This window comes from Chrysochloris asiatica, unplaced genomic scaffold (genome assembly GCF_000296735.1).
Source record: "Chrysochloris asiatica unplaced genomic scaffold, ChrAsi1.0 scaffold00033, whole genome shotgun sequence".
In the NCBI taxonomy this organism is placed as follows: domain Eukaryota; kingdom Metazoa; phylum Chordata; class Mammalia; order Afrosoricida; family Chrysochloridae; genus Chrysochloris; species Chrysochloris asiatica.
The window spans coordinates 17,416,116-17,435,240 of NW_006408551.1; the positions used below are offsets into that span (position 1 = coordinate 17,416,116).

Consider the following 19,125-nt stretch of genomic DNA (forward strand, 5'->3'; position numbering starts at 1 on the left):
GATCCTCGCTATAAAGATTTGTTCCCTCTTTTGAGCTACTGCATCCATAGATATTGGTCAAGTTCATCAAATTATAGTGGGTTACTCTTTTTTTCCTCTTCTTTCTTCTTCTAGTCGAGTTCTCATCATCCAGCCATTGAAGCTAGGTCAAGTGGGTATTATCTGCAAGTGTGGGTGTTCTTGTGCATCTCCCTTCATGTCTTATCAGCTGGACGCTTCACTCTCCGCTCTAGTCCTCTGTGGCTATGCCATTGTCTCTAGGCCCAGGAGTCCCCAGATCTTGCCATACTGCTGTCCAACCATGTCTCAACCCGGGTTGACATGAGGCTATTGAACGTGGTTGGACTTAGCTCACAACTTCATTGTTGTTTTTCCCTCACTTCCCCTTACTGGTGACCAATGTGGTCACCAGCAAGACCATATGCCTGCTTGCGTATCCCCCTTGAGTCTTAGTCTTGGAAGGGGATTTGCTCTGAGAGGACCCAACCACTTGCCTTGATGGCTCCTGGACGAGCAACTTGCTTGTTCTTGTCAGTCGGACTGCCATTATTGTTTTTGATTTTTCCTGTTGGTCTTTCTTTCAAGAAGTATCTTCTGTTCTTCTAGCTGCTCCAGCTAACAATCATCTTTTGTAATGCTCTGGCCCCAGCATGCCACTATGCTTACCCTCAGCTGGAGGTTGTGGGGTTGTGGGTGTGCGGGGAACAGACTTTTTGAAGGATACTCCTTCAAATGACAAGGGTCCTTTACCATAAGTAAGTCTATCCCAGTTGTAAGTGGGAGGAGACAGGTAGTGGGAGGGAAGAGAGAGTAATGAGACTAGTGGATGCTGCCCATGGAAGCAGCGCACTACATACAATAATAAAAGCATGGCAACTTCATACCCCAGCTCTTTAACCACCATCTCTTTTCACAATAATCTGCTGGAAACCCTGTACAGGGTCGCTATGAGTCAGAACCGACTCCACGACACATAACAACATCAAGCAGGAGGACTAAGGGAGACATCCGTTGTTTGCTGTTGTTGTTGCTGTTTTTAGTTGGCATTAAATCATTTCTGACTCATGGTGACCCCATTTATGCAGAGTAGAACTGCTCCACAGGGTTTTCAACATTGTGACCTTTGGGAAGCAGATCACCAGACCTGACTTCCGAGGCATCTATAAGTGGGTTTGAACTGCCAATATCTTAGCTAGTAGTTGAGTGTTTAACCATTTGTACCACCCAGGGACTCCTATAGAACTTGATAAAATGGTGAAAAAAATTTTTTTTCCTTCATCAACATCTGGAAATCCCTTCCAGTTTAGTGTCAAAAGGGGAAAGATTAGGGACTTGATCAATGATCCACAAAACATAACAATCCAGTGGCAATTCCTAAGTTATCAATGGTGGTCATTAACTTAACACAGGACTGTGTGTTGAGATTCATCAGGCCCTACTCATGTTTAGACTGCATTCTTGAAATGGGAGTAATGTTGTTGTTGTTAAGTGCCGTTGCATTGATTCCAACCCATAGTGACCCTGTATAGAGTTTCCAAGGAGCAGCTGGTGAGCTTGAACTGTCGACCTTGCAGTTCAAATGGCTTTGCAGTCTGGTGCATTAACCCACAGCGCCACACCCACAGCGTAATGTTAGGAGTCTACAAATGGTTGAGTCAAGTATCAATTCCAAACTATCATTTTAACTGAAATCAAAATGTACACATTCGAATGTGTTATAACATATCAGGACTCTTTTGACAGCAAGTGACAGAAAGCCTGCCTCTAATTACCTTGAGTGGTGGGGCTTACTGGCTTGGATAACTGAAGAAGTCTAACAGAACAGCTCAAAGTTCACTAAAGGTAGTTCTTAGCCTGAGGTTCAAGTCAGGACAGCAGAACTTGCATTTTCAAGTTCACAGCACTCAAATAACTCTGAACTTCTCCTTCCAGCACTCAAAGAAAAACCCTGGACTTGCCTCTGGCTGAAATGTGTCAGACTCCAGAGCTCCAGTGTGGCATTTCTATCACACCCCTCTCCAAGTACATCCAGTTGATTTTGCCTCATGGTCACCCCTTGAGTGTCTGAATAGGGTTTTCCAGGGGTGATTTCTTGGAAGTAGATCATCAGGCCTTGCTCTCTTTTCTGGATGGACTCTAAGTGTTCACCTTTTGGGTAGCAGTCAAGCATTAACTGTTTACACCACCCACAGAGTCCCCGGCACCTCTGTAAAGCTGTCTCAACAGTCAGACCAGTGGCTTCCAAGCTCATTTGTGCAGTAGAATCTTTTTTTTTTTTTTTAATTTAAATTCCAAAGCCTAGGCCATATTCCAGGCCAATTAAATCACAATTTCAGTCATCATTGTTCTTTAAAACTCCACAAATAATTCCAATTTGGCACCCAATGGGGGAGGCAAATTTAACGACCCCTGGATTGCTGTTGTTGATAAGCAGTATCCAGTCAGTTCTGACTCATAGTGACCCTGAATAGGGTTTCTAAGGAGCAGCTGGTGGGTCTGAACCACCAATCTTGTGATTAATAGTCCAATGCTTATCCTACAGCACCATACCAGGACCTCTGGATTAAGGACTCATAAAAATATGAGTTTTTAATCTCATGATTTACCAAAACAGTCAAGACAAGTGTTCCAGTTTCTACTGCAATGCCTTTCTTCCTCTGCTTTATGATCTCTGAGATCGTAGTGTTCCTCTGGCTGGTGTCCACCTGAGTCTTACTTTGCTTACCCTGTTTTGCCCTGCTCTAGAATTCATCCCTCCTCTGGTTTACATCTTAAAGCTTTGCCTATTGACTCGTTCATATACAACTACAAAACGGCAATATCATTCCCTAGTCCCTGCATACCCACCTATGTCCCTTCATACTATTGGCCTTACTTTCACTTCAGCATTCTTAGAGACACCATGGTTTGTACTTACAACCTTGGTATTGCTAAGTGACCCTGTATAGGGTTTCCAAGTAGCAGCTGTGGGTTTGAATCACCGACCTTGCGGTTCATAGTTCAGTGCTGATCCTACAGCGCCATACCAGGAGTCCAGGTATGCCTAAAGCCCTGATGATCTGGTTTGGACACTATGATTCTGCTGAAGCTATTCTCTGAAAGGTTAGCAATGACCCACTTATCAAACAGAATAATTGCTTCTTGCTTTTCTCACTGAATTATGTTCTCTTTCCCCCTGTTTGAACTGTCTTCCTTACTTTGTTTTTTGGATATTACGGAATCCAAACTCTGCTTTATTTCTTCCTCTGACTGTTTTTCCTTCTCCTATCTTTTTAGCTCAAAAACGCCTCAGGAAAATACACAGAATATATATTCTAAACAGAATTTTCAGGGAATATGTATCAGAAGTTTTTTTGTTTTTTTTTTTAATGAAAACATATTATAGGAATAGTTTTAAAGTGATTCTTTAAAAAATTCAGCACTCAATGTTCATAGCAGCACTATTTACAATAGCAAAATGATGGAGACGGCCTAAGTGCTCATCAACAGAAGAATGGATAAACAAACTGTGGTACATACACACAATGGAATATTATGCTACCCTGAAGAATAACAAGGAAGCTGCAAGCCACTGCATAACATGGATGAGCCTTGAGGACATTATGCTGAGTGAAATTAGTCAGTCACAAAAGGAGAAATACTACATAGGACCATTATTTTAAAAGATTAAGAAAAAGTACCCACACTAAAAGGGGGAAAATTATTTGTTGGTTACCGTGGTGTACTGGGGGGTGGGGGTTGTGAGGGGAGGGAAGGGGAGGTGGAGCACAGGGTAGGGGAATAGTTACAGGCTACTTTGGGTGCTAGGGGGTGGGCAATACACAAGAATGGGGAGGGAATGGAAGAACAAGGCTGATGGGAGAATAGTTAGGCAGATTTGCATGGGCTAAGTAGGACAGAGATAAATAATGATGTATGCACAACCTTGGAACAACAGGGCTCTGGGATACAGGGATTGAGGTATGGTTGGAATGGGTCAAATAATGTTAAGATGCTTGGCTGTCTTTTGAATCTTGGTCTCTCTTCTCTACTGTTGTAAAATAGACACTTGACGGGGAGAAAAAGGAATAGCCAAAAACATCACCATAGAAAGCTTGTAAGTCTATCTTCAGCCTATAACTGTTTGGAATACCTAAATTGGGGCTACAACTTGCCCAGTGAAGAAGGCTTCCTGCGGAGCCTTTGCATTGTATAATACCATAGATGGACTCCTGATCCCCATCCAGAATCTTCTGAGGTGGGAAATTTCCACTTGAAAGGACAAGCAGACCAGCCTGGAGCAGCTAGAAGAACATAAGATACTTCTTGAAAGAAAGACTGGCAGGAAAAATAAAAAACAATAATGACAGTCTGATTGTCTACTAGAAGAATAAGCAAGTCATTCACCCAGGAGCCATCAAGGCAAGTAGTCGGGTCCCCTCAGGGCAAACCCCCTTCCAAGACTGAGACTCAAGGGTAATACATGAGCAGGCATGTGGTCTTGCTGGTGACCATGTTGGTCACCAATAAGGGAAGTGAGGGGAAGACAGTAATGAAGTTGTGAGCTAAAATCTCAACACGCTCAATAGACTCCTGTCAACCCAGTTTGAGACATGGTTGGCCAGCAGTATGGCAAGACCTGGGGACTCCTGGGCCCAGAGACAGTGACATAGCCACAGAAGACTAGAGTGGAGAGTGAAGCGTCCAGCAGATATGAAGTGAGGGGAGATGCATAAGAACACCCATACTTGCAGATAGTACCCACTTGACTTGACTTCAATGGCTGAATGACCAGAACTCAACTAGAAGAAAAAAGAGGAAAAAAAGAATAATCCACTAAAATTTTATGAACTTGACCTATACTTATGAATGTAGTATCTCAAAAGAGGGAACAAATCTTTACGGCGAGGATCCTTCCCACTCCCTCGGTACACAGGGTTGACAGGGATGGGTAACTTAGACATTAGCTTCCCAAAATGGAGGGGAGGGAGGTTACAAAGGAAAGAAGTGACTGGTTTACAAGCTTTCAAGAGGAAACCTAGTTTCAGAGTGTATGGGGGAAGGTAGAATCTCCACTGAGTGGTTTCCAACTTGTCTGGATGGGGCTGATGAAAGGAGATGGGGATAAGACTTTTGTGGTTCAATAGTGAATAATTGCTATCAGGACTGACTGTAAGTGTTGCAAATGTAAAGGTAGACATTTTGTAGCAAAAGGAGGGGAGTGGTTGATTTTGCAGTCCAGGAGCAAAGGTTGCTGGGACCATCAAGGGAGAAGAGCAGAGTACAGGACCCTATCCAGAGAAGCAGTGGCGTCAGAGATGGAGGTGGAGATGATGATGTGGAGAGATGGAGCAGCTGGGGACTCTGAACTCAGGGAGGGAGAAGGGCTGTGTACTGATGACCGAGGGGCAGGCTTGCGGGGTGTACACTTTGGTTGTTTGATGATGCATGGAGGGGATTGTAATCATTGCAATGAAATGAAATAAGATAGGATGAATGTTCTCCCATGTAAACTATCATTTAATTCACAATAAAAACTTTTTTTAAAAACCTCAGTACTGTATCATTTATTAGAGTGAACATTTGGAAATAAACTTGGGAAATATGTAAATTATGATAATCTATGGTATGAAATACTAAAGAGACAGTAAAAATTCCCATAGCAAGCATGAGCTAACATGTACAAATGGGTAGAATATTAAGAGGAAAACGTAGGCCAAAAATAAGTATTATACATATATGATTTTATTAACTCAGTAAAAGGCACATCAAATAAAGTATAAATTAACTTGTTTTCCCATTAATTTCCATTATAAAAATGGCAAATCTTCACTGACATTCTATTTTCCCTTTTCTACTAATTCATATTTCCTTTGAAAATGGAGCAGATATTTCCTTATTGTATTTCTTGTACTTTTCTTTATACATTCAGCTATCAAATTTTGGGATTCTGTAATAATCTGGTGTGAATCATTAATGAGGAGTTTCCTCCATTTTCTAATAGCCCAAGAAGCTTTGTCAGAACTTGGTGGTTAACATAGAGTAAGAAATATGAGCCCATTTTGTTTTTATTGCTTTTTGTAACAGCAAGGTCAGAGTTTCTCTTTGTATTTTAAAGGCGAAGCAACATCCCTCAAAAAGCTAAATGTCATAAACATCTGGTATGTGGTTTTTCTTTTGGATATATATGATACTGAAATTTAATGAATACAAAGGAAACTTTGTAAAACATTTTTTCCAATAGATTTGATAAAGCATAGATGATTAATTTTGAGGTCAATACATAATTTCCATAAATAAGGCTAAAATCATGCCGATAGAGACTAAGTAAAAAAAAAAAAAAAGAGAGAGAAAGATGGGATTAACATTGATTACTCTCCTTATGGACTCCTAGGGTGGCACTGTAGAATAAGCACCGGTCTGTGAATGACAAGGTCAGCAGTTCAAACCCACCAGCTGCTGGGTTTGACTCGACTCGATGACACTTAACATTAACATACCAATGCTAATTACAATGATTTTATTTTACTTTTCTGCTGTATGTGATTCATTAAGAATTGTGATCTCAATGAATTCTCTTTATTCTGGCAGGATATTTTTGGTAATTTCCCACTATTTGAGAAAGGTAAAACACAAAATACAGCAAATAAGGAGAGCTCTTGTTGCTAAGAGCTGTTGCGTTGGATCTGACTCATAGCGACCCTGTGCAGGGTTTCTGAGGAGTGGCTGGTGAGTTTGAGCCACTGATCTTGCAGTTCAAATCGACCTTGAAGCCCAGTGTTTTACCCAACAGTGCCACAGCATGGCTATAAACTATGTAGAGCACTTTCACATAAGAGTTCTACTTTACAGAGGAGGAAACTGAAGTCAGTAAAGAAGTTCAGTGATGTTTCCCCTGCTACACAGGTAAAAGGGCAGAGCTGGTATAGAATGTACCTTGTCTCATTCTGAGTTTACAACATGGCCCCTATACCACGCGGAATGTTGTGGGCTTGGTGACATGTGCCTTTCAGTAGATTACTCTTTACTATTCTAGATGGGCAGGTCTATGGTTTCCATCTCCACCACTCCCTAAGTATAGAAAACAGTGCGAAAAAGTGAAACCTGGAGTACTAGTTAGCACCACCTCTCCTACACACTTTGTAAACCTTTAACATCTTGAGGTCTCTGCTTTTTCACCAGTACAATGGGATAATAATAATAATGTGAAAATTAAATGAGTTAGCACACATGAAGTGTTCACAATAGTGCTAGACTTAGTAGGTACTCAATATATGTTGATTTTCATTATTATGGAGTCCTAGTGTGGCGCTGTGGGTTAATGCACTGGACTGCAAAGTCGGTACGAACCGCAAGGTCAGTGGTTCAAGCTCACCAACTGCTCCTTGGAAATCCTATACAGGGTCACTATGGGTCAGAACCAACTCGAAGACACTTAAAAAACAACAACAATCTATTCCTTCTATTAAGCATTATCTTAAAATGTATAAGTTAATAAATTAGATTACCTATCCTAAATTATGAACTCCTGGTGTGGTGCTGTAGGACCAGCACTGGACTGCAAACTACAAGGTTGGCAGCTCAAACCCACCAGCTGCTCCTCAGAATCAACAGGATTCCTATACAGAGTCAACAGGAATGGACTCAACAGAACTTAACAACAACCAAAATCCTAGATTATGGGAGCGTGGTGGCTCTAGAGGATAAGCTAACCACAAGGTCAGTGGTTTGAGCCAACCAGATGCTCCTCAGGAGAAAGATGAGGCTTTCTGCTCCCAGAAAATTTTACACCTTGGAAACCCTATACAAGGTTGCTATAAGTCAGAACCGACTCCACGGCATTCAACAACAATCCTAAATTGACCACACTTTTTCTAGTAATGAACCAATCTTTCTTTCCTGATCAGCAATCATCGTACTAGGGGGTCCCAGACACTTCTTGTTCATCTAAGGGTTTATGAGGCATAGCCCAATCTTCCATCTGAAGGATGGGCGCCTCCTGGGCAGAGGTAAAGGATTTGCAGCACACAATTTCAGTTAGAAGATGAGGGAGAAACAAACCTGCCATTATCTCTGGTAGCGTAGTGGTTATGATCGGGCTGCTAACCTCAAGTTCGGCAGTTTGAAACTACTAGCTGTTCCGTGGGAGAATGATGAGGCTTTCTGCTCCCGTAAAGATTTATAGCCTCGGAAACCCTGTACAGGGTCACTATGAGTCAGAACCGACTTGATGGCACTTAATAACCCACGTTATACTAGGAAAGATTCAGACCACTAGGAAGTAAAGTGGATCAAGTCTCTGTTCAATGTAAACCCCCTCGAAGTACTGGATGAAAAGAACAGCAAGAAACATATCACAGCCAACACCACCAACACGTGTGCAAAAATGGTAAGGCCCAGCTGGAATTAGACTGAAGAATTCTCCCCATCTGGGACAGGGCTCTGGGAAGCACAATGGGTTTGCACACAACAACTAACCTAAAGCTTGGTAGTTCAAACCCACTCAGCAGTTGGAAAACCCTGGTGATCTGCTTCCAAAAATTGCAACCAAGAAAACTATGGAGCTCTTCTGTTCTGTAACACTTGGAGTCACAAGGAGTGCGAATCAACTCGATAACAACAGATTTTCTATTTGTGAGAGAAATATGCCCCGTGGCCTAGCAATAGACCAAGCCCTAACAAAATAAAGCAACCTTTCTTTGTGAAACATCCTTTAAATGAATGCTATGTTCTAACATTTATAGGCTGAAATGATAAATACTTGCTTTGGTGAAATGAAATGAAGAGGTAGAGGCAAAGGAGAAAGGATCCGTTTTCAGGTGAGATTTGAAAAAGGATGGAAAGTTAATGAGGTGGAGAGATGCAGTCAAGCTGTTCCAGATGGCAGGAGCTGACAGAGGGGCCAGCTCAGGTTAGCAGGAGGGATGAGGGTTGGGAGAAGGGAGAAATGAGATCCAGCAGAGAGAGAGTATTCTCAACTCAGATGATAATCAATTCTGAATCATATCACGAAGTGGATGAAGAGCCATTAGAGGAGAATGCTGGAGGAGCCAGGAGACTAGACACAGACAGATGGGAAAGTGCAGAGGGACCTGAAGAGAAAATTTGAGTCTATCAGAAGAGGAACAATCATGCTCAGAACAATGACACTGGATTCAATGGCGGATACAGAATCCCTTGCATTAAAGGATGCTACAGAAGGGAAGACAGGGATAATGTTTTTCATCTTCCATTCAGACAAAAAACCCAAAATTTGTGTCACAATTACTTGAGAGTACACATAGAAAATGGATTTCTGAATGTCAGGATTTTTTAAACATTAGGTGAGAGTCAAAGGCTCTAAGAGTTTAAAGGGCTTCTGAGGTCACCTGAGTCATTCTTTGAAAGAGTATCAGATAAATTTTGAGATGGTTCTTGTTGGAGAGGGAATTAAGAAGAAGATCATGGGCTGCCTGAGATGGTTGAGTTTCAATAGTTCTCTCAGGAGAGTGACCTAGATTGATGGCTGACTCTCCCTTTCAAGCGGGATGATGTTCTTCCAAAAGGAAGAGAATTTGAGTCTTGCTCAGTGTCAGCAGATAAAACAATGCCCAAGAAGTTCTGGTAGCATAGTGATTAAGAGTTGGGCTGCTCACATTAAGGTCAGCAGTTCGAAACTACCAGCCGTTTTCAGGAGAAAGATGAGACTTTCTGCTCCCATAAAGATCTACAGCCTCAGAAACCATATACAGTGTCGCTATGAGTCGGGACCACTTCACTGCACACCACCACTGCCACCATGCATGACCAAGGAGCAGGAAGAAAAGCAAGGCTACCAAAGTTGGGAGGAAGTACCAGGAATGAGAAAGAGAGGGCTAGGAGCCAGGGGAAAGAGAGAAAGAATGCAAAATGCACTGGAGGGAGCGGATGGATGCCAGCCACAAACATCTTATGCAGACCCTCTACTGAGGCAAGGCTCACCGGGCTTGCCTGTAGTAAACTAATGGGAAAGGGACAGAGAGACTAAATTCTAGGTCATGTATGCGATTAGGAGGAGTGGAAGTGTGGGCAAATAGAAAATAAAATGGCATTTAGGCCAGCGATAAAGAGCAATTTTGAAATCTATACTAAGGAACTCTGGTAGCGTAGTGGTTACGAATCGCGCTGCGAGCCACAAGGTCAACAGTTCGAAACTACCAGGGATTCCGCGAGAGAAAGATGAGGCGGTCTGCTCCTGTAAAGATTTACAGCCTCGGAAACCCTGTGTAGGGTCGCTATGAGTCGGAACCAACTCCACGGCACAAAACAACAACAACAACATACTAAGTGAAGGCCATAGGAAGAAGAGAGAGAGAGATGATGTGGACGATGACAAAGGAACAAAAGGTGCCCAGAACCAAGCTTCCTGTGGAATATCAGTAATGTTTATTGGCTGATGTTGGCTTTGGTAGACAGAGTAAAGCTGATATAAAAAAAGAAAACACCACAACTGGTGGTGCATGAGAATTGAGATTTCTGAACTAAAACCAGGTGCTAGGCCCCTTGTCACCACAGAATGTGATTTTTTGCATAAAGCCAACCAACCACAAGAAAACACAATGATACAACTATGACAAGAAGAGAAGAACTAAATCTGTAAAACACCATGGCAGCAGATTCCCTTTTCTGAGAAAAAAAATCACTTCTCTTGAGTTACTGTAGCCATCCCCGTCAGAGAAAGCAGGGCTTCCGGAAGTAAGCAGCTGTGAAGGTAGGAATCAAGGAGGCAAGCTTGACTGCTCACTAGAGAACTCCTTTGTCAGATGTGGCTGGAAAGCTGAGAAAACGTTGCTTTACAATTGGATCCAAGATTAGGTAATTGGTAGCCAGTATCATTCAGGATAAAGGGAAGAAGACCAGTGGCAGAAGATAACATCTCTTGCTCAGATTTCTGTATTCAACCTAAAAAAACACTTTTGATAGAGCTTGGTCTCTTAGTAACTCCTAAGTCCTGTCATAATGGCATTCACAACAGGAACAAGACTTTGGGATAAAAGTTATTTTCTTGCTTTTATTCTGCACTGGTAGGGAGCCGATATGGCAAACAAATGGAAACAGTTGCTTTAAGTCTAAATAAGAAAAAGACTCACTTCTCCAGTTGGGCAAGTGCTAGGTCCACTTGAAATATGTTCTACCATGATACTGCAGGTCATGATTCTATGTGGGGAGAGCAGAAGGCTTCTCTATAAAACACTTCGTTTATCAAAATTATTATAGTGATTGTTTATAGGGTTTCCAGGCTGCACATCTTTACAGGAGTAAACAGGCTCAGGTTTCTTCTGCAAAGTAACTAGTGGATTTGAACTGCCAGCTGTGCAGTTAATAACCCAGTGCTTATCTTGCAGCACCACCAGGGATTCTTACATAATTTATAGATGTTTTAAAATGATTTCTCAATAACAGCACAATATATGAACTTATTGATTTTCAAAATGCTTAATACAGGTAGTATTATAGTGTAAAAACAGCAATGCCTGGCACACAGTAGGTACTCAATTGTTAAGTGCCAGTGAGTCGACAGATAGGAGTATTTGCCAAATGGACCATAGACAGATGATTAAAAAACCTAAGAAAACAGGCAAAATGCTAATGACACCCTTTTTTTCCCTTAAGATAGTTTTAAAGGTGTTGCATTTATTATATTGCTTTTTCTTGTGGGTGACATCAATCACAAATGGTAAGATACGTATAGTTTCTGAAACACAAAACAACACTCCTGACCCTCCTTGGTAAGACCTGGGAAAGGCTTTAGCCACAAAACTCAAAATCCCCTGCCATCAAGCTGATTTTGGCTCTCAGTGACCCTATGTGTTTGATGTTATTAAGTGCCATCAAGTTTGTTCCAACTCATAAAGACCCTGAATAGAGTTCCTGAGGCTGCATATCTTTGTGGGACAGAAAGCTTCATCTTTCTCCCACAAAGCAGAGGGTGGATTTGAAACACCTATCTTGCAGTTAGCAACCCAAAGCTTAACCCAAGCTCTAGCCACAAAGGGTCCAATAAAGTATTTGCAGAATTTTCTAAGAATTCACAGAAAACTCAAATGGCCTATGATTTTCTATTAAGTAAATCTAACTCGTTCCAACAGTCCCTTGAGCCTGCTGGGACTCTGGTGGTTCTGTGGTTTAGACACTGGGCTGCTAACTACAAGGTCGGTGTTTCAAATCCACCAGTTGTTTTGTGGGAGAAAGAATTGCTGTCTACTCCCATGTTTTACACTCTTAGAAGCCCCAAGGAACAGTTCCACTCTGTTGCATAGAGTTGCGATGCATTGGAATAGACTTGGCAGTGCGTTTTGGAGTGCTTACTATCTGTAGTCCTGTTGTGGCTCGTGGAATAAGCACTGGACTGTGAGGTCAGTTTGAACTGCTAGGTCGGTGGTTCAAACCCACTAGTCATTCCTTGGAACCCCTGTACATTGTCGCTGTAAATTGGAACTCACTCAGCAGGACTTAACAACTCTCTGGAGGGGAGTCCTGGTGTGGCTCTGTAGGATAAGCACCATGCTGTTAAATGCAAGGTCTGCAGTTCAAACCTAGCAATCACATCTAGGAAACCCTACACAGGGTTGCTATGAGATGGAACCGACTCCATGGCTCTGAACTACATCAACTGTCTGAAGGAGGAATATCTGGTACACGAAAGCACAAGAAATATGTGTGTTTGGGGTCGAGGATGGAGGTATGGAGAACTGGGGGTAGAGAGGTTGGAATAGGAAAAACTTCATCCAAATACATATTTCTCTCCAAATACCAAAGAAAGGGCATTTAAGATTGTAAATATATAAGAGAGGGCTTCAAAAAGTTCATGGAAAAAGGTAATGAAAAGATCATGGAATTTTGCCACGAACTGATGAAGCCCCCTGGTGTTTCTTAGGCTTACTATTACAGTCTAGGAAAAATAACTCTATAAGTAAGGGTGTTTGCTAGAACTCAATAAACATGCATTGGAACAACAGGCAAAGACAGCAGTGATGGGACTTGAACTTTGGTGTATGGCAAAACTGCGTTACTAAGGCACATTCTTGCAAATGTTTGAACACCCAGTCAGATACTAAGAACCACTGAATTACTGAAAAGTGATTCCACATAGAAGTTTTATTTTAATCACCTACTGGCAATCTTAAGCTAAATACCACAAGAGATGTAAAAATTTCAAGAGAAAATGTGCAGTAGCAACTACAGAGCAGGTACCATTAGTTTTCCTCAATCTCCTTCCAAGGTAGGAGACCAGTGTTTCCACAAGATTCAGAAAACTGTGAAAAAACAAAAACAGTTAAACTATAAGAACTAAAAATTGTTTGGATTCATTCTTTTCCTAATATGACAGACTTAAAAAATAATTTCCAATGTACATGCAATAGAAACTATTGATTGTTTTATGACTATAACATAAGAAAAGTGTCAATATCTAGATAAGTAAATGGTAAAATCAGCTAAAAAAAGAACTTCTGAGAATAAGACAGGTATCTTTGAAAAATCTTAGCCAAAACCATAGCATAAAACATATTCTTTTAAAAGTGATTTAGAAACAGACATGGTACAATCTGTGAACAGAATTGTACATTTCTTTGCAACTGTAAAAACTGCAAAGGAAAAAGTCAAAACTGAATTTACCACCCCACAAGAACCGCTCAATTTAAAATGGATAGTCTTTTCTACATTCCCCCCTAAATACCTTATAAAGGACTCAACTCTTCTATCTAAACAATTTGCAGATGCATTTGGTAAGCTGGGCTATAGTATTTACTCACTTTCCTGTTATTGACTCAAGATCTATTTCTCACTCTTTGCTTTGTGCTCATTCTTCTGCCAAATAAAATATTAATTGCATTTTTAGCTGCACTGCTGGTGATCAAAGAACTCTGATATGTCAAGCTAAACTGATAGAAATAGCATCCATTAACATATTTATAGGTTCAGACCTTCTAAAGCATAATTATATCCATTAATTACTTGACAGTACTCTATATTACAGCTTGAAACAGAAAGGCATTTGCAGTTAGCTCCACACTTTTATTCAGAATGAAGGTTTTCTTTTTTTTTTTTAATAATCAATTTTCTCTAAGGAAGGTTCTATGTAAAGGAAATAAGACAAGTTAGGAGAGAGAGAGAGAGAGAGAGAGAGAAAGAGAGAGAGAGAGAGAGAGCTAGCAGGGTTTTTAAAGCAACCGTTCACTAACTTTGTAATAGAATGCACACAAAGTAAATGCAATGGCATAGCTACAGTGATTTCAAAGAAAAGCATGTTTTAGATATTACAGAGGGATTTAATCAGGATTTTAGACTTCTAAGAAAGACAATCTCAAACCCGTAATTCTTGATGGTAAAATACAGAGCAATGATTTCTACTTTCAAATAAACTTCTTCAAAAAGCACATTGCTACATCCTAACCTAGGACTAAAGCAGTATGAATCACCTACATTGCTGAACATGCAATTATAACATGTAAAACATTTAAAGGTAATCTGGGAAATAGCTTATGGGATGTTGAAAATTCACAGAATAAACAGTTATTCTGTGGGTTCCGTGCGGCTCCTGAAAGCTGCTAGCTTCATGTACTAACAAGGATCATGGAAAAGGACAGTTACACACACTTGACTCCTCTTGACCAACTAATCAGCATGCAAAATAATCATTTTCCCATAATAACTTCAGCACTGGACTCAAACACATTTTCTTCTTGGCAGTGAATGAAGTCATTAAAACAACAACAACAAAAAAATGACACAAGCCGGTTTCATGAATTCAACGTGAACACAGTCAGGATGTAAGGACAGAAAGCAATGCCGAGTCTACCTGCACAGATATATCTGTACATATTTCACTGAGTTCTTTGTTGCCTGCCAATAAATTGTAAAGGCAGTCATATCTGAAAGTAAAAACCATTAAACTGTGTTCAGAGAATACTGCAACAGACTCATTGAGTGAATAACAAGGAAAGCACGATACCTTTCGTAAGTCGCCTCAGAATTTGACAACGGCATTTAAAAGAGACAGCTATCATTCTTGCTCACTGCTTTCTGTGGCAAAGTGTACTCAGGGCTCTGCTCTGGTGGCTGCAGCAGCAGCATATGAATTCCTCCTCGCGCACATACCAGGAGAAAGGTAGTCCCAGTGGGGAGTGACAAAGCTTAATTCCTCTTAGCTGATGCAGAGGTCCGCTACATGTCATCTAGCAAATCTGTGTCATTCACTACTACTACTACCTCTGCCCAACACAGCCTCCTCCCCCTGCACGATCACAATCGCTTAGGAAGTAAGGCTGTTTCAACAGCTACAAAGCACCAAATTGTATAAAGCAGGGACAACGCCGGGAGAGGAGCCATTTCATAAATCTAATCCCAAGCACTGAGCAGTGCATTCCGTTTTAGGCAAAGGGCTACGTATTCCAGCCAGTACAGCCCCTCGCTCACAATCCCTCCACCTTTTCAGCATGAAGGCAATGTCCTTCACGTGTCTCATTTAGCAGGGAATGCAAGTTCAATGTTTGCACGCTTACTTTAGGAATAATGGTATGCATCTCACACTACGTTCTTTTAACAACCACGAAAAAGGAGGGAAGCAGTTTTTCTTTGGAATTCGGGAGAGAATGATGTTTCTGCCTATAAAAAGGAATCACTCCTCTGACAGAGTCAGAAAGACCTACTAGACACTTTACAAAGATAGGGGAGACAAGACAGTTCAGGTTTATAGCTGGAATGCAGGAAGAGCTAAGGGAAGGGTTAGGACAAGTCAGACCTTCAGGCAGATGGAGTCCCAGCCCCTTTATTACCCTTTCCAAAAAAGGACTTGGCTGGCAAGCAGCAAAGCCAAGACTGTTTCTAAAGATACCAGGAATAAAAGCAAAACCGGGTCAAGCATTTCTATTTTTAATGTACCTTATTAGCCAATTTCCCAAACAACCCTCCTCCAAACCATTCCTCTCATTATGCAAATAAAAGAGTCTTGAGACATAGCAGATATTTGTGAGTATCTGCGCCAGTGGAGTGAAGAGCAAATTAACAAACCCTTCACAATCCATTCACAAAATGTCAAGAAGGCGGAGCACAGTTCTTAGTCGGCCTACTCACTATGAAGTCAATTTCACTATAGAGTCAATACAAACAACATTTGGAATTTAAACCAAAGCCCTGGAATCATCAATAGGAATTAATATAAACCTTCAGAAAATTAAAGAACAAAGTAAGAAGGAAATCAGACAGTTGTTCAAGAACTTTAAAATATCATGTAGTCAAAATGAAAAGATTTATCACTGTCTAAAATATTTGACTCATATTTCTAGGACGTTATGAATTATTCACAATTTTATTCTCTAAGGCTGTTAAAAAATATAACCTTTCAAGATGGCTTCTAAAATAACTTCTAATTTTCCAAATTTAGAAGACAGAGTTTTCTCCTCTTCATTCACAAATTCCATAGTACATTAAGTCAAGCAATTTTAATCCATTCTATTTCGGATCCAACAAAAAAAAATCAAGTCTGTGTAAAAAATAGCTAGATGGTCAAAGTAGTTCCTTTAAACATTATTGAAAAGAAGACAATTCCATTACCAACTATAATCTAACGGAAACAACCACTACTAATAACAGAAATAACCACTACTAATCAATAGGAGCTCTGGTAGCGTAGTGGTTACGAATCGGGCTGCGAACCTCAAGGCCAGCGGTTCGAAACTACCAGCCGCTCCGCGGGAGAAAGATGAGGCTTTCTACTCCCGTAAAGATTTACACCCTTGGAAACCCTGTACAGGGTCGCTATGGGTCGGACCCGACTCGATGGCACTTAACAACAACAACAACAATCAACAGGAAAGACTATATTAAATAGATTGTAGTGCAGAATCAAATATCTATAATTGTTCTAGTTTCTGTTCTAACTTTAGCCCACCACATTTCCATCTCTATTAGACCACCTCTAGTAATATTTTTGCTTCCATGATAGTCTTTGCTCTGAATAGAAATGTACCTTAGTGCCAAAGTAAGGTAAATATTTATAGTTACAGTACTCTATAACTATAAATGGAGTCCTGGTGTGGCGCTGTGGGGTTAATGTGCCACACTGCAAAGCCTTTTGAACAACAAAGTAGGTGGTTCAAAGTCACCATCGGCTCCTTAGAAACTCTGTATGGGTCACTATGGGTCAGAATCGACTCAACAGCACTTCACAACAACAACATAACTATAAATATTTATAGTTAGTACTTGAAAACCCTTCTCACAATCTAACATCTAACATCTTTCTTAAAATCCAAGCACTCAGAATATGCAGCTGTCATATAGTATTAGTAAAATCTTGCCCACAGAACATCACCGCTCTATGCCATTTTATTAATGTCTACTTAGATAAAACTCAAAATAATACAGCTCTTCCGCACCCTCCCCCTCCCGCTATTATGAACACTCAGATCTAATTTACTTCTTACTTAAAGCTAAAATGATCCAATAGCCCCCCTTTTTTCAAACATGCTCCTCCCTCCTTTTTAGCTTTGTCCTTTGGACCCAAGAAGGATCTTCAGAACAATTAAAATGTCCTATTTTTCTGGCAGGAGAAATACTCATCCTGGAGGACTATAAAAGATTCCCAAGGCCTAATTTAGGGATATATATGTATGTGTTTTTTTGATACTGTGGCTGCCAATTCACCTACATCCTGTTAGTCAGCTCAGGCTTGGCTCCAGGGATCTTAGCAGAATAGAACCATCTTAGAGTAACCCTTTTCCAGGAATGAAGGAACCCGCGATGTATTCCAAGCTTCCTTCAGGTCTGGCCTCTAGAAAGTGCTGGGAGGTTTCTTCTGGAACTTTTTCCTGGGTCTGTCTTCTAGCCATAAGCCTTTCCTCATCCTTTTGCCTTATGGGCTGAGATGTCAGCCTATGTTGGCAAAATGTCTTGAAGCCAAGGAAAATGATCCCATCTTAGGTCCCAAACAGCCAAGGTAACTGGTGGACTGGATCAAAGTCTACTACCGTCATATTAATAGAAGTGTGTCTCTGGGACCCAAAGTCAATCAATGCACATAATTATGGTTGGTGCAGCTCTCTAGATAATTCAGATTTTACATCATGCGTTTTGAGGGTTACCACATGGGAACTATTGGAAATATAAAGCTGGTAAATGTTACAAGTTATGTTTCTGATTAAGGTTCAAAGAAATCTGAGAAAGGGTTAGCTCACGAAGTCTATCCCTCTTAAAAGAAACAAAAAAGTCAGTATGTGAAAATAGGGGCGTAATGAATTTGGGTCAGATTTCCCCCTTAAATGATAATTCTTTGCATGACTTATTGTTATTGTGAAATGCCGCTGAGTTGGTTCCAACCCATAGCGACCCTGTATAGGGTTCCCAAGGAGCTGCTTGTGACTTTGAACCACCGACTTTACAGTTTAAACTGACTTTGTGGTGAAAGTTTATCCTACACTACAGCACACCACACCAGGACTCCTGAGTGCATGATAAAAGAAATTATTTCAGGGCTTCTTAAAAATATTATTTTTCCTAAGTGTACTTTATGTTTATCTTGAATGTAACAGATTACAAACCACTGTCATATAAAATGTATCATTGGAGCACCCTTGTAACAGTTTTTGTTCCAGATAAGGAAGAGGTTCTCAGCAAGAGTTTTTCATCAAGGTCACTTGACTAGTAAGTAGTAAAAAATGGGAAAGAATCCAAAGCTTCTTGTCCCTGATTGAATATTCTTTCAGCTCTTAGCTTTATCATTGCTCCTTTTCCACTGATAGGACATGTGATCCAGTTTGGGGAGGGGAGATTCAATTAACAGAGAACTTAAGACAAGCACTGGACCACAAGGTCAGTTTGAACTGCAAGGTTGGCGGTTCAAACTCACCAGCCGCTCCTTGGAAACTCTATACAGGCTCACTATGATTTGGAACTGACTCTACGAGCAGCCTGTCCTTTTTGACTGGTTGGCAACTGGGGAAAATAGATTTATAAATATTTTCAATATCACTTCAGGGTCAATGCCGTAGTAATTTCATTATGTTGTTGTTGTTGTTACATGCCGTGGAGTTGATTCCGACTCATAGCAACCCTGTACAGGGTTTCCAAGGCTGTAAATCTTTATGGGAGCAGAAAGCCTCATCTTTCTCCCATGGAACAGCTGGTAGT

At 40.8% G+C, this 19,125-nt stretch overlaps 1 protein-coding gene across 2 annotated transcripts in view; it reads right to left on the reverse strand.

Moving 5' to 3' along the window:
- The window catches only part of GRIP1 (glutamate receptor interacting protein 1), a 383,565-nt gene extending 368,321 nt beyond the window's left edge, over positions 1-15,244 (reverse strand). For both annotated transcript variants that reach the window (XM_006859529.1, XM_006859528.1), the window contains exon 1: positions 14,951-15,244. In XM_006859529.1, coding sequence (XP_006859591.1) covers positions 14,951-15,005 — 55 coding nt within the window. In that variant the 5' untranslated portion in view covers positions 15,006-15,244. The remainder of the gene's footprint in view (positions 1-14,950) is intronic.
- Between the last annotated feature and the right edge of the window lie 3,881 nt (positions 15,245-19,125).